The following is a 15,716-nucleotide window of genomic DNA, read 5'->3' on the forward strand; positions in this document are numbered from 1 at the left end:
GTGAGTGCAGCTCTGGGGTATAATACAGGAGGTAACTCAGGATCAGTAATGTAATGTATGTACACAGTGACTGCACCAGCAGAATAGTGAGTGCAGCTCTGGGGTATAATACAGGAGATAACTCAGGATCAGTAATGTATGTACACAGTGACTGCACCAGCAGAATAGTGAGTGCAGCTCTGGGGTATAATACAGGATGTAACTCAGGATCAGTAATGTAATGTATGTACACAGTGACTGCACCAGCAGAATAGTGAGTGCAGCTCTGGGGTATAATACAGGAGGTAACTCAGGATCAGTAATGTAATGTATGTACACAGTGACTGCACCAGCAGAATAGTGAGTGCAGCTCTGGGGTATAATACAGGAGGTAACTCAGGATCAGTAATGTAATGTGTGTACACAGTGACTGCACCAGCAGAATAGTGAGTGCAGCTCTGGGGTATAATACAGAAGGTAAATCAGGATCAGTAATGTAATGTATGTACACAGTGACTGCACCAGCAGAATAGTGAGTGCAGCTCTGGAGTATAATACAGGATGTAACTCAGGATCAGTAATGTAATGTATGTACACAGTGACTGCACCAGCAGAATAGTGAGTGCAGCTCTGGGGTATAATACAGGATGTAACTCAGGATCAGTAATGTAATGTATGTACACAGTGACTGCACCAGCAGAATAGTGAGTGCAGCTCTGGGGTATAATACAGGAGGTAACTCAGGATCAGTAATGTAATGTATGTACACAGTGACTGCACCAGCAGAATAGTGAGTGCAGCTCTGGGGTATAATACAGGAGGTAACTCAGGATCAGTAATGTAATGTATGTACACAGTGACTGCACCAGCAGAATAGTGAGTGCAACTCTGGAGTATAATACAAGATGTAACTCAGGATCAGTAATGTAATGTATGTACACAGTGACTGCACCAGCAGAATAGTGAGTGCAGCTCTGGGGTATAATACAGGATGTAACTCAGGATCAGTAATGTAATGTATGTACACAGTGACTGCACCAGCAGAATAGTGAGTGCAGCTCTGGGGTATAATACAGGATGTAACTCAGGATCAGTATTGTAATGTATGTACACAGTGACTGCACCAGCGGAATAGTGAGTGCAGCTCTGGGGTATAATGCAGGATGTAACTCGGGATCAGTATTGTAATGTATGTACACAGTGACTGCACCAGCAGAATAGTGAGTGCAGCTCTGGGGTATAATACAGGAGGTAACTCAGGATCAGTAAGGTAATAATAATAATAATAATAATAATAATAATAATTTTATTTATATAGCGCCAACATATTCCGCAGCGCTTTACAAATTATAGAGGGGACTTGTACAGACAATAGACATTACAGCATAACAGAAATACAGTTCAAAACAGATACCAGGAGGAGTGAGGGCCCTGCTCGCAAGCTTACAAACTATGGGGAAAAGGGGAGACACGAGAGGTGGATGGTAACAATTGCTTTAGTTATTCGGACCGGCCATAGTGTAAGGCTCAGGTGTTCATGTAAAGCTGCATGAACCAGTTAACTGCCTAAGTATGTAACAGTACAGACACAGAGGGCTAATGCTGCATAAAGTGTATGAGAACATGATGCGAGGAACCTTTTTTTTTTTTTTTTTATTATAAATAGGCCACACAGGGATCGTTAGGTTAATGCATTGAGGCGGTAGGCCAGTCTGAACAAATGAGTTTTTAGGGCACGCTTAAAACTGTGGGGATTGGGGATTAATCGTATTAACCTAGGTAGTGCATTCCAAAGAATCGGCGCAGCACGTGTAAAGTCTTGGAGACGGGAGTGGGAGGTTCTGATTATTGAGGATGCTAACCTGAGGTCATGAGCGGAGCGGAGGGCACGGGTAGGGTGGTAGGCTGAGACCAGGGAGGAGATGTAGGGTGGTGCTGAGCCATGGAGTGCTTTGTGGATGAGGGTAGTAGTTTTGTACTGGATTCTGGAGTGGATGGGTAGCCAGTGTAATGACTGGCACAGGGTAGAGGCATCGGTGTAACGGTTGGTGAGGAATATGATCCTGGCTGCAGCATTCAGGACAGATTGGAGCGGAGAGAGTTTGGTAAGAGGGAGGCCGATTAGTAGAGAGTTACAATAGTCCAGACGAGAATGAATAAGTGAAACAGTCAGAGTTTTTGCAGAGTCGAAATTAGGAAAAGGGCGAATTCTAGAAATGTTTTTGAGATGCAGGTAAGAAGAGCGAGCCAGTGATCGGATGTAGGGGGTGAATGAAAGGTCAGAATCAAGGATGACCCCAAGGCAGCGGGCATGTTGCTTTGGAGTAATGGTGGAACCGCTCACGGAGATGGCAATGTCAGGCAAAGGTAGGTTAGTAGAGGGAGAGAACACGAGGAGTTCAGTTTTTGACAGGTTTAGTTTCAGATAGAGGGAGGACATGATGTTAGAGACAGCGGTAAGACAATCACTGGTGTTTTCTAAAAAGGTCGGTGTGATATCGGGAGCAGAAGTGTATAATTGGGTGTCGTCAGCATAGAGATGGTACTGGAAACCAAATCTACTGATTGTCCAATAGGGGCAGTATACAACGAGAAGAGGAGGGGGCCTAGGACTGATCCTTGAGGAACCCCAACAGTAAGGGGAAGGTGAGAGGAGGAGGAACCAGCAAAACATACAGTGAAGGATCGGTCAGAGAGATAGGAGGAGAACCAGGAGAGAACGGTGTCCTTGAGGCCGATGGAGCGGAGCATAGTGAGGAGGAGCTGATGATCCACAGTGTCGAATGCTGCAGAGAGATCCAAGAGAATTAGCATGGAGTAGTGACCATTAGATTTAGCTGTTAGTAGGTCATTAGAGACTTTAGTGAGGGCAGTTTCAGTAGAGTGTAAAGAGCGGAAGCCAGATTGAAGAGGGTCGAGAAGAGAGTTATCTGAGAGATAGCGGGTAAGACGGGAGTGGACCAGGCGTTCGAGGAGTTTAGAGATGAAGGGAAGATTAGAGACAGGTCTATAATTAGCGGCACAGTTTTGATCGAGGGATGGTTTTTTAAGTAATGGATGTATGATGGCATGCTTAAATGAGGAGGGAAAAATACCGGAAGTGAGGGAAAGGTTGAATATTTTTGTTAGGTGAGAGGTGATAGCCGGGGAAAGGGACTGGAGGAGATGTGACGGAATGGGGTCACTGGTGCAAGTGGTCGGGCGCGAAGATGCAAGGAGCCTGCTTACTTCTTCTTCTGTAACTGCTTCAAAGTCAGAGAGTGAACTAGATGCAGTGGGGGAGGGAGGACAGTGCATGGTATGAAGAGATTGGGAGATGATTTCCTGTCGAATGTGGTCAATTTTTTCTTTGAAGTAATTGGCCAGATCGTCAGCACGGAGATCCGTGGTTGGGGCCTGCTCTCTTGGGTTGAGTAGGGACTGGAACGTGTCAAAGAGACGTTTAGGGTTATTGGACAGGGAGGTGATGAGGGTGTTGAAGTAGGTTTGTTTGGAGAGGTGAAGGGCAGAATTGTATGTCTTTAGCATGAACTTATAATGGATGAAATCTTCGGGTAGATTAGATTTTCTCCACAGACGTTCTGCGCACCTGGAGCACCGCTGCAGGAAACGTGTTTGCAGCGTGTGCCACGGTTGTTGCCGTCTGTGCCGAGTTGTTTTATGTATAGGAGGAGCAGCTTCATCCAGAGCACTTTGCAGGGTTTCATTGTAATGCTTCAATGCAGAATCAGGACATGAGATGGAGGAGATAGGGGCCAATGAGGACTGCAAGTTCATCATAAGTTCTGGGTGTTAATGGCCTGTATGTTTCTATAGGTGTGGAAAGTGGGGGTGACCTGAGCGGGATGGCAGTTCTTGATAGAGAATGAAAGAAGGTTGTGGTCAGAGAGCGGGAGAGGGGAGTTTGTGAAGTCATCCACTGAGCAAAGTCGGGAGAAGACCAAGTCAAGGGAGTTTCCATCTTCATGTGTTGGAGAGTTAGTATGCTGCGAGAGGCCAAAAGAGGAGGATAGAGATAAAAGGTGAGAAGCAGATGGGGAGAGGGGAGAGGCAATGGGGATGTTGAAATCACCCATGATAAGGGTGGGGGTGTCACAGGAGAGAAAGTGTGGAAGCCAGGTGGCAAAGTGATCCAGGAACTGATGAGAGGGGCCGGGAGGACGATACACCACCGCCACTCGCATGGAGAAGGGGACGTAGAGTCTGACCACATGGACCTCAAAGGAAGGGAAGACAAGTGAGGGTACTTGGGGGATAACTTGGAAAGTACATTTGGGTGAAAGGAGCAGACCAACGCCTCCACCTGCTCTGTTGTCCGATCTTGGGGTATGAGAAAAGTGTAGTCCACCATATGAAAGAGCAGCAGCAGCGGTGGTGTCTGACTGCTGGATCCAGGTTTCAGTAAGAGCCAGGAGATTAAGAGAATTAGAAAGGAAGAAGTCATGAATGAAGGAGAGTTTATTACACACAGAGCGAGAATTCCAAAGGGCACAATTGAAAGAGACAGCAGGCATGCAGGGAATATTAATAAGGTTAGAGGGGTTTCTGGGTGTAGCAATTGGGAGGTTTGACTGGCTATAACATGGGGGGCCGGGGTTTGGAGATATGTCTCCAGCGACTAGGAGAAGGAGGATCGAAAGAGTGAGCAGATGGTTAAGTGATTTGTGAGAGCGTCTCTTGTGTTGGATGTTGTGACTGAATGGATCTGTGCTGTTAAGCAATGTGAATAGAGCATGAGTGCTATACATAGGAGAGGCAAGGACAGAGGGGCCGATATGGATGGAGTGTAAAGAGTTAATGCGAGGGCGGTGAATGTGAGTGAATGCAGCAGCCAGAATATAGATTATACAAATAAATATGGTGAGTATTTGTGCTGTAATGTATGTAGACAGTGACTGCACCAGCAGAATAGTGAGTGCAGCTCTGGAGTATAATACAGGATATAACTCAGGATCAGTAATGTAATGTATGTACACAGTGACTGCACCAGCAGAATAGTGAGTGCCGCTCTGGAGTATAATACAGGATGTAACTCAGGATCAGTAATGTAATGTATGTACACAGTGACTGCAGCAGCAGAATAGTGAGTGCAGCTCTGGGGTATAATGCAGGCTGTAACTCAGGATCAGTAATGTATGTACACAGTGACTGCACCAGCAGAATAGTGAGTGCAGCTCTGGGGTATAATACAGGATGTAACTCAGGATCAGTAATGTAATGTATGTACACAGTGACTTCACCAGCAGAATAGTGAGTGCAGCTCTGGGGTATAATACAGGATGTAACTCGGGATCAGTAATGTAATGTATGTACACAGTGACTGCACCAGCAGAATAGTGAGTGCAGCTCTGGAGTATAATACAGGAGGTAACTTAGGATCAGTAATGTATGTACACAGTGACTGCACCAGCAGAATAGTGAGTGCAGCTCTGGGGTATAATACAGGATGTAACTCATGATCAGTAATGTAATGTATGTACACAGTGACTGCACCAGCAGAATAGTGAGTGCAGCTCTGGAGTATAATACAGGAGGTAACTTAGGATCAGTAATGTATGTACACAGTGACTGCACCAGCAGAATAGTGAGTGCAGCTCTGGAGTATAATACAGGATGTAACTCAGGATCAGTAATGTATGTACACAGTGACTGCACCAGCAGAATAGTGAGTGCAGCTCTGAAGTATAATACAGGATATAACTCAAGATCAGTAATGTAATGTATGTACACAGTGACTGCACCAGCAGAATAGTGAGTGCAGCTCTGGGGTATAATACAGGATGTAACTCAGGATCAGTAATGTAATGTACGTACACATTGACTGCACCAGCAGAATAGTGAGTGCAGCTCTGGGGTATAATACAGGAGGTAACTCAGGATCAGTAATGTAATGTATGTACACAGTGACTGCACCAGCAGAATAGTGAGTTCAGCTCTGGGGTATAATACAGGATGTAACTCAGGATCAGTAATGTAATGTATGTACATATTGACTGCAGCAGCAGAATAGTGAGTGCAGCTCTGGGGTATAATACAGGAGGTAACTCAGGATCAGTAATGTATGTACACAGTGACTGCACCAGCAGAATAGTGAGTGCAGCTCTGGGGTATAATACAGGATGTAACTCAGGATCAGTAATGTAATGTACACAGTGACTGCACCAGCAGAATAGTGAGTGCAGCTCTGGAGTATAATACAGGATGTAACTCAGGATCAGTAATGTAATGTATGTACACAGTGACTGCACCAGCAGAATAGTGAGTGCAGATCTGGAGTATAATACAGGAGGTAACTCAGGATCAGTAATGTATGTACACAGTGACTGCACCAGCAGAATAGTGAGTGCAGCTCTGGAGTATAATACAGGAGGTAACTCAGGATCAGTAATGTATGTACACAGTGACTGCACCAGCAGAATAGTGAGTGCAGCTCTGGGGTATAATACAGGATGTAACTCAGGATCAGTAATGTAATGTATGTACATAGTGACTGCAGCAGCAGAATAGTGAGTGCAGATCTGGAGTATAATACAGGAGGTAACTCAGGATCAGTAATGTAATGTATGTACACAGTGACTGCACCAGCAGAATAATGAGTGCAGCTCTGGAGTATAATACAGGATGTAACTCAGGATCAGTAATGTAATGTATGTACACAATGACTGCACCAGCAGAATAGTGAGTGCAGCTCTGGAGTATAATACAGGATGTAACTCAGGATCAGTAATGTAATGTATGTACACAGTGACTGCACCAGCAGAATAGTGAGTGCAGCTCTGGAGTATAATACAGGATGTAACTCAGGATGAGTAATGTAATGTATGTACACAGTGACTGCACCAGCAGAGTAGTGAGTGCAGCTCTGGAGTATAATACAGGATGTAACTCAGGATCAGTAATGTATGTACACAGTGACTGCACCAGCAGAATAGTGAGTGCAGCTCTGGGGTATAATACAGGATGTAACTCAGGATCAGTAATGTAATGTATGTACACAGTGAGTGCACCAGCAGAATAGTGAGTGCAGCTCTGGAGTATAATACAGGATGTAACTCAGGATCAGTAATGTAATGTATGTACACAGTGACTGCACCAGCAGAATAGTGAGTGCAGCTCTGGGGTATAATACAGGATGTAACTCAGGATGAGTAATGTAATGTATGTACACAGTGACTGCACCAGCAGAATAGTGAGTGCAGCTCTGGAGTATAATACAGGATGTAACTCAGGATGAGTAATGTATGTACACAGTGACTGCACCAGCAGAGTAGTGAGTGCAGCTCTGGAGTATAATACAGGATGTAACTCAGGATGAGTAATGTATGTACACAGTGACTGCACCAGCAGAGTAGTGAGTGCAGCTCTGGGGTATAATACAGGATGTAACTCAGGATGAGTAATGTAATGTATGTACACAGTGACTGCACCAGCAGAATAGTGAGTGCAGCTCTGGAGTATAATACAGGAGGTAACTCAGGATCAGTAATGTAATGTATGTACACAGTGACTGCACCAGCAGAATAGTGAGTGCAGCTCTGGGGTATAATACAGGATGTAACTCCGGATCAGTGATGTATGTACACAATGACTGCACCAGCAGAATAGTGAGTGCAGCTCTGGGGTATAATACAGGATGTAACTCAGGATCAGTAATGTAATGTATGTACACAGTGACTGCACCAGCAGAATAGTGAGTGCAGCTCTGGAGTATAATACAGGATGTAACTCCGGATCAGTGATGTATGTACACAGTGAGTGCAGCTCTGGAGGATAATACTGGATCAGTAATGTGTGTACACGGTGGCGGTGGGTGTAGGTGTTGTCACCCCCTGTGTCTGGCCCCCGGTGAGTGCCGGCTCCGCGCTGTGTTCTGCTGGCTGTGTCCGGCCGTGTTCCGGTTCTCCCTGACTTCTGTGTATATTGCTCTGACATATAATAATGCCGTCTCTGTTATATAGAACTTTTCTTGTATTTGCCTTTTGTCACCATAACAAACCCTCAGCTGTGAGGAGTTTTACCAGTTTTCTCTCCCTGGGAGCGGTGATCCCACCTTCTCCCCTCAGGGTCGCTCCTGCTCTGACCTCTGTGACCTGCGGTAATAAATCTTCGGCCTTTCCCCTGCCGCATTGCATTATGGGAGATGTAGTTTATGGCATTAATACTTTTGGAGCCCTTTCCCATCGCTTTGAACCCTTTAACTGTCTGTTTGCTGGAGGGGTCTTCTCATTTCAGGCTTGTGCATCTCTGGGAATTGTCGGGGTCTTATGGTGTCACTAGAAGCAGGACCCCTTTAAATAAATTTTCCGTTTTTTATGTTTAATTCTTGTGTAATATAATGGATGGCTGGAGGTGCAGGGGGGATGTAACGTCTTGTTCCTGGTAGAAGATCAGCTCCGGAGCACAAACTGCTCCTCCACCATTGGACGGCTCCTCACATCACTCATTGTATTCTTCATCCCCAGATACATTAGCTTAGCAATGGCGAGTGACCCTCCGCCTCCGTACCCCGGGGGTCCCACCGCTCCGCTGCTGGAGGACAAGCATGGATCCCACAGCAATGAAGGTACATCGCGGCCACCGCCTCACCTGGTGCTGCTCTCAGCTGAGGGTTTGTTACAGTTGTATCGTCTGTGATGGCAGACTCAGGATAGGAGAGAGACTGGCAGGACGCAATTGTAGCAAACCCTCAGCTGTGACATAAATTAGATTGGAATGTCTTGAAGGGGTCGTCTGAAATCCAAATCAATCCCTATCCATAATCTGTCCCTCTCCCTGATCTATCCCTGTCCATGATCTATCCATGTCCATATTCTATCGCTATCCATAATCTATCCCTGTCCATGATCTGTCCTTGTCCCTGATCTGTCCCTGATCTATCCCTGTCCCTGATCTGTCCCTGACCCTGTCCCTGATCTGTCCCTGACCCTGTCCCTGATCTGTCCCTGTCCATGATCTGTCCCTGATCGGTCCCTGACCCTGTCCCTGATCTGTCCCTGTCCATGATCGGTCCCTGATCGGTCCCTGTCCCTGATCGGTCCCTGTCCCTGATCGGTCCCTGTCCCTGATCGGTCCCTGTCCCTGATCTGTCCCTGTCCCTGATCTGTCCCTGTCCCTGATCGGTCCCTGTCCCTGATCTGTCCCTAATCTGTCCCTCTCCCTGATCTGTCCCTGTTTATAATCTGTCCCTGTCCCTGATCTATCCCTTTCCCTGATGTATCCCTGTCCGTGATCTATCCCTGTCCGTGATCTATCCCTGTCCGTGATCTATCCCTGTTCGTGATCTGTCCCCGTCCCTGATCTGCCCCTGATCTGTCCCTGCCCCTGATCTGTCCCTGTCCCTGATCTATCCATCTTTATCGCTGTCCTAATGTCTCTGTCCCTATCTAGATAGAGATTTACGGTGAATATTTGGATTTCCGACCAAATCTTTAAACGGTTCTTCCCTATCACTGACAGGAGGCAGAGGGAGGACGTTGTGGCACTCACTCTCTGCAGAGTCTCTCTCTCACCATGTTCTGCAGAGTCTCTCTCTCACCATGTTCTGCAGAGTCTCTCTCTCACCATGTTCTGCAGAGTCTCTCTCACCATGTTCTGCAGAGTCTCTCTCACCATGTTCTGCAGAGTCTCTCTCTCACCATGTTCTGCAGAGTCTCTCTCACCATGTTCTGCAGAGTCTCTCTCTCACCATGTTCTGCAGAGTCTCTCTCTCACCATGTTCTGCAGAGTCTCTCTCACCATGTTCTGCAGAGTGTCTCTCACCATGTTCTGCAGAGTCTCTCTCACCATGTTCTGCAGAGTGTCTCTCACCATGTTCTGCAGAGTCTCTCTCACCATGTTCTGCAGTGTCTCTCACCATGTTCTGCAGAGTGTCTCTCACCATGTTCTGCAGAGTGTCTCTCACCATGTTCTGCAGAGTGTCTCTCACCATGTTCTGCAGAGTGTCTCTCACCATGTTCTGCAGAGTGTCTCTCACCATGTTCTGCAGAGTGTCTCTCACCATGTTCTGCAGAGTGTCTCTCACCATGTTCTGCAGAGTGTCTCTCACCATGTTCTGCAGAGTGTCTCTCACCATGTTCTGCAGAGTGTCTCTCACCATGTTCTGCAGAGTGTCTCTCACCATGTTCTGCAGAGTCTCTCTCTCACCATGTTCTGCAGAGTCTCTCTCTCACCATGTTCTGCAGAGTCTCTCTCTCACCATGTTCTGCAGAGTCTCTCTCTCACCATGTTCTGCAGAGTCTCTCTCACCATGTTCTGCAGAGTCTCTCACCATGTTCTGCAGAGTGTCTCTCTCACCATGTTCTGCAGAGTCTCTCTCACCATGTTTTGCAGAGTCTCTCTCACCATGTTCTGCAGAGTCTCTCTCACCATGTTCTGCAGAGTCTCTCTCACCATGTTCTGCAGAGTCTCTCTCACCATGTTCTGCAGAGTCTCTCTCACCATGTTCTGCAGAGTCTCTCTCTCACCATGTTCTGCAGAGTCTCTCTCTCACCATGTTCTGCAGAGTCTCTCTCACTACTAACAGTGTGGCGCTCACTAACCGTCTGCTTTCTCCTGCTCTTGCGTGTTTTCTTTTTTAGTGGATAACAGACAACCTCCGGGGGCCTACCCTCCCAGCGTGCCGTTTGTCCCCCCGGATTCAGGACCCCCGCCGTATGATGCAAATCCAGGTTACATCGCCCCCAACCCTGGTGAGAGGGATGTGTGAGGAGCAGAGGGGGGAAATGTGTGTTCGGGATGGTCTGATGATCGCAGCGCCCTCTGGTGGTCATTCTCAGTACTGCAGTTCAGCTGCTGTTGACGTGAATGTAATCTGAGCTGCAGTACCGAGAACGGCCACTACACAGTGTATGGCGCTGTGCTGACCTGTCTGTGCTGACCCATTATCCTGAGAATGAAGGGGGGGCATCACTGCTGCTGACTCAGGATTGATGGGGGTCCCGGAGGTAAAACTGTAAAGCAGAGACCCCCTGTATTCTTTGATAATATCTGTAGAAATGGAGACCCCCAATAGTGAGGTCCTAGTCAGGGGGGCTGGTACTGGGGCGATTTTGTGACCCTATAAAGGGTATTAACTCTTTGTCCCCCTGCAGCTTACTACCCGCCCCCTGGACCTTACGGTCCCATGGGTTACTACCCGCCCAGCACCTGCCAGTACCCTCAGCAGTTCCCGTCCCCTGGGGCACACGGCACCACCGTCATCGTACCCCCCGGCGCCAGCTCTGCCTCCACCACCACCACGACGGTCACCGTCCTGCAGGGAGAAATATTTCAGGGGTCCCCGGTGCAGACGGTGTGCCCCCATTGCCAGCAGCCCATCACCACCAAGATCAGCCACGAGATCGGCCTGATGAACTGCCTGCTGTGCTGCTTCTGCTGCTTCGTAGGGTGAGTGCGGGTGGGCCGGCGGGGCGGCCATGGCGTCAGGGGGGCAGATCACTTCATCGCTTCTCTGTTTCAGGTGTGACCTGGGCTGTTGTCTCATCCCCTTCATGATCAACGACCTTAAAGACGTGACCCACACCTGCCCCAACTGCAAGGCGTACATCTACACGTACAGGAGGATGGGCTAATGAAGAAGCCCCCCAGGGTGCCACGTCTCCGTCCGTCTCATCCCGGAGCCCCCATCTAACCTCGCCCTCCATCCGCACATCCACACGAGGAACTGTGAACTCTAGGACTGGCTACAATAAAGGAATCATGTCTCCCCCCGGTGGCCCATACTGAGTATGACATGTAAAATGCGTCATGTTTGCCGGACCTCCATCGTGCCGCCTCCTGTGGCCTCTCTGCCCGTGTGTGCCAGGCTTTGCCACGCTCAGTAATGAAGTAGATTTTAGTTTGTGAATCCGTTAACTTTTCAAGCCCCGTTCTGGCTACCTCAGATATAAAGGCTTTCCGGTCTGTGAAGGATGAAAGGGGGCGCTATGATTTACGCATTGCCGTCCCTTTCTATGTAGCTGCTATGAAGGGCTGCTATCTCATTATACACGTAAGAGGCCCTAGGAATGCAAAGAGCCAATCAGAGTCTCTGTTCTAACAGGCTCCACCCTCCTGACTTTTTCTGGATAATTAAGGAGTCCAGCTTGTGCTATGATCTAACAGGCTCCACCCTCCGGACTCTTTCTGGATAATTAAGGAGTCCAGCTTGTGCTATGATCTAACCGGCTCCACCCTCCGGACTCTTTCTGGATAATTAAGGAGTCCAGCTTGTGCTATGATCTAACAGGCTCCACCCTCTGGACTCTTCCTGGATAATTAAGGAGTCCAGCTTGTGCTATGATCTAACAGGCTCCACCCTCCGGACTCTTTCTGGATAATTAAGGAGTCCAGCTTGTGCTATGATCTAACAGGCTCCACCCTCTGGACTCTTCCTGGGTAATTAAGGAGTCCAGCTTGTGCTATGATCTAACAGGCTCCACCCTCCGGACTCTTCCTGGGTAATTAAGGAGTCCAGCTTGTGCTATGATCTAACAGGCTCCACCCTCCGGACTCTTCCTGGATAATTAAGGAGTCCAGCTTGTGCTATGATCTAACAGGCTCCACCCTCCGGACTCTTCCTGGATAATTAAGGAGTCCAGCTTGTGCTATGATCTAACAGGCTCCACCCTCCGGACTGTTCCTGGATAATTAAGGAGTCCGGCTTGTGCTATGATCTAACAGGCTCCACCCTCCTGACTCTTCCTGGATAATTAAGGAGTCCAGCTTGTGCTATGATCTAACAGGCTCCACCCTCCGGACTCTTCCTGGATAGCTAAGGAGTCCGGCTTGTGCGATGATCTAACAGCTAAAAGCTATAAAGGGTAGGCTCAGTCACATTTAAAGGGATAGAGGACTTGTCTCATCAAGACAGACGCTTTCTTTAAATCAAAAAAAGCTCCAGCAATGAACAGCTCGTTGTCTGCTTGTTGTTTTCGGAGTTCTCTGATGTTTATGGGATAAGCCCTTTAATTAATTTATTTATTTATTTTTTTTGCAAAAATCTTCTTACTACATCAGTCAATAAAGAAAAGTCAGGTCTGATTGTGGCCCATGAGCCGCTGACCTGAGACACTGGTTGTTGCCCATAGACACCAGTCTGTGGCCGGAGGTGGTCAGCGGCCCACCCTGGGAACCATCCCAGTTTGCTGTTGTGTTATTAATCAGATATTTTTGTCTTAAAGTGAATGCAGAACCTCCTCAAAGGGATCCGTCCTGGAGAAATTATCCCTGGAGGTTGTCAGGATCTTAACTGGAAATACTAATTATATATATTATTTTTTTTGCTAAGAAATCAGAGTGACAAAACCTAAATCCCCCCCTCTTCCTGCAGCGCATGGCACTTTCCGGATGAGCCAGCATTCATCTCCTGCCTTGGTCCGTCCTTTCCTCTTTGGAATGTTCCATTTTGTTGCATCCTACAAGGGTGACATGCCAATCTCATTGAGTAGTGTAATCATTGTGTAGATATATTTTACAGTTGCCCGTTATCCTTAATCCTGTGGGGCTCCGCGATCGATTTTTCCACGTCTCGTTTATTTTATAATATTGTGTATCTGTAAGAGCGGGCGTGCTCATTTTCTCAGGTTTGCCGATCTATAGCCGCGTGTCAGGTTTGTGCATTTTGGCGCTTTTTTTTCTGCATAGGAGTTGTAATTGCTGCTGAACAACTCAGAAGACTGTGCATGGATCCGATCCTAGGACCATTACCTGCAGAGGGTTGGATTGTCGCCTGCACAATGTGCTGCAGAGTCTCTCTCTCACCATGTTCTGCAGAGTCTCTCACCATGTTCTGCAGAGTCTCTCTCACCATGTTCTGCAGAGTCTCTCACCATGTTCTGCAGAGTCTCTCTCTCACCATGTTCCGCAGAGTCTCTCTCTCACCATGTTCCGCAGAGTCTCTCTCACCATGTTCTGCAGAGTCTCTCTCACTGTGCTGCAGTCTCTCACCATGTTCTGCAGAGTCTCTCTCACCATGTGCTGCAGAGTCTCTCTCTCACCATGTGCTGCAGAGTCTCTCTCTCACCATGTGCTGCAGAGTCTCTCTCACCATGTGCTGCAGAGTTTCTCTCTCACCATGTGCTGCAGAGTTTCTCTCACCATGTTCTGCAGAGTTTCTCTCTCACCATGTGCTGCAGAGTTTCTCTCTCACCATGTGCTGCAGTTTCTCTCACCATGTGCTGCAGAGTTTCTCTCACCATGTGCTGCAGAGTTTCTCTCACCATGTGCTGCAGAGTTACTCTCACCATGTGCTGCAGAGTTTCTCTCTCACCATGTGCTGCAGAGTTTCTCTCTCACCATGTGCTGCAGAGTTTCTCTCTCACCATGTGCTGCAGAGTTTCTCTCTCGCCATGTGCTGCAGAGTTTCTCTCTCGCCATGTGCTGCAGAGTTTCTCTCTCACCATGTGCTGCAGAGTTTCTCTCTCACCATGTTCTGCCGAGTCTCTCTCACCATGTTCTGCCGAGTCTCTCTCACCATGTTCTGCAGAGTCTCTCACCACGTTCTGCAGAGTCTCTCTCTCACCATGTGCTGCAGAGTCTCTCTCTCTCACCATGTGCTTCAGAGTCTGTCTCTCACCATGTGCTGCAGTCTCTCTCACCATGTGCTGCAGAGTCTCTCTCTCACCATGTGCTTCAGAGTCTCTCTCACCATGTTCTGCAGAGTTTCTCTCACCATGTGCTGCAGTTTCTCTCTCACCATGTGCTGCAGAGTTTCTCTCACCATGTGCTGCAGAGTTTCTCTCACCATGTGCTGCAGAGTCTCTCTCACCATGTGCTGCAGAGTCTCTCTCACCATGTGCTTCAGAGTCTCTCTCACCATGTGCTGCAGAGTCTCTCTCACCATGTGCTGCAGAGTCTCTCTCTCTCACCATGTGCTGCAGAGTCTCTCACCATGTGCTGCAGAGTCTCTCTCTCACCATGTGCTGCAGAGTTTCTCTCTCACCATGTGCTGCAGAGTCTCTCTCACCATGTGCTGCAGAGTCTCTCTCACCATGTGCTGCAGAGTCTCTCTCTCACCATGTGCTGCAGAGTTTCTCTCTCACCATGTGCTGCAGAGTCTCTCTCTCACCATGTGCTGCAGAGTCTCTCTCTCACCATGTGCTGCAGAGTCTCTCCAGAAAAGAGCTGCTGCACAAAGCCTCGCATTATTCCCACGTTTTCTGCTCACGGTCAGTAAATGGAAACACAGGCCTCCGGGGACATAATAGTACATCCCAGGTAGGGTGCGGGTACAGGTGCTGAGCCCGCTCATTACAGGACAGGTGCCAGCTGTGTTATACAGCCGACACCTCCTATACCAGTAGCTCCGATCGCAGCTGTGGAGCCACCATTTTCAATCTCTTAGCAGCGGCATACAAGGTGCGATTACGTCCTAGGAGACTTATTCCCACTATACTCTAGTACAGCAGCACAGTGTGAACAGGTTCAAGGAAAAACAACTATGCTGACGCCCATTGTCCCCGCTAGTCTGCAGCACTGACTTCAATTACTAGCCTCAGCATCAAAGCTACCGATTGGCTGCAGCGGTCACACGGATGCATGTCAATGAGGCAGGTGGAGAGTTGAGGGGGGAAGTGTCTTGTCATTTTCTTAAAGCTTCTGCTAAATCTTCTAATTTTGCCAATTTAACCCTTCTGTGACTTCATCCCCGGCCACACGCCAGTTGTGGCGACGGATCCTCGTAACTGTGAACATGGTTTATTTAATAGGAAGTAAAAGCATTAAACCAGTAATGACCTGAAGTCTGTGTGTTGTATTCA

General features: G+C 47.9%; 1 protein-coding gene across 2 annotated transcripts in view; it reads left to right on the forward strand.

The window, feature by feature from the left end:
* CDIP1 (cell death inducing p53 target 1) overlaps window positions 1-15,698 on the forward strand; it is a 44,290-nt gene extending 28,592 nt beyond the window's left edge. For both annotated transcript variants that reach the window (XM_069734804.1, XM_069734803.1), the window contains exons 2-5: window positions 8,442-8,542; window positions 10,557-10,667; window positions 11,070-11,364; window positions 11,438-15,698. In XM_069734804.1, coding sequence (XP_069590905.1) covers window positions 8,458-8,542; window positions 10,557-10,667; window positions 11,070-11,364; window positions 11,438-11,549 — 603 coding nt within the window. In that variant the 5' untranslated portion in view covers window positions 8,442-8,457 and the 3' untranslated portion in view covers window positions 11,550-15,698. The remainder of the gene's footprint in view (window positions 1-8,441; window positions 8,543-10,556; window positions 10,668-11,069; window positions 11,365-11,437) is intronic.
* The last annotated feature ends 18 nt before the right edge of the window (window positions 15,699-15,716 follow it).

Source organism: Ranitomeya imitator, chromosome 7, assembly GCF_032444005.1.
Source record: "Ranitomeya imitator isolate aRanImi1 chromosome 7, aRanImi1.pri, whole genome shotgun sequence".
In the NCBI taxonomy this organism is placed as follows: domain Eukaryota; kingdom Metazoa; phylum Chordata; class Amphibia; order Anura; family Dendrobatidae; genus Ranitomeya; species Ranitomeya imitator.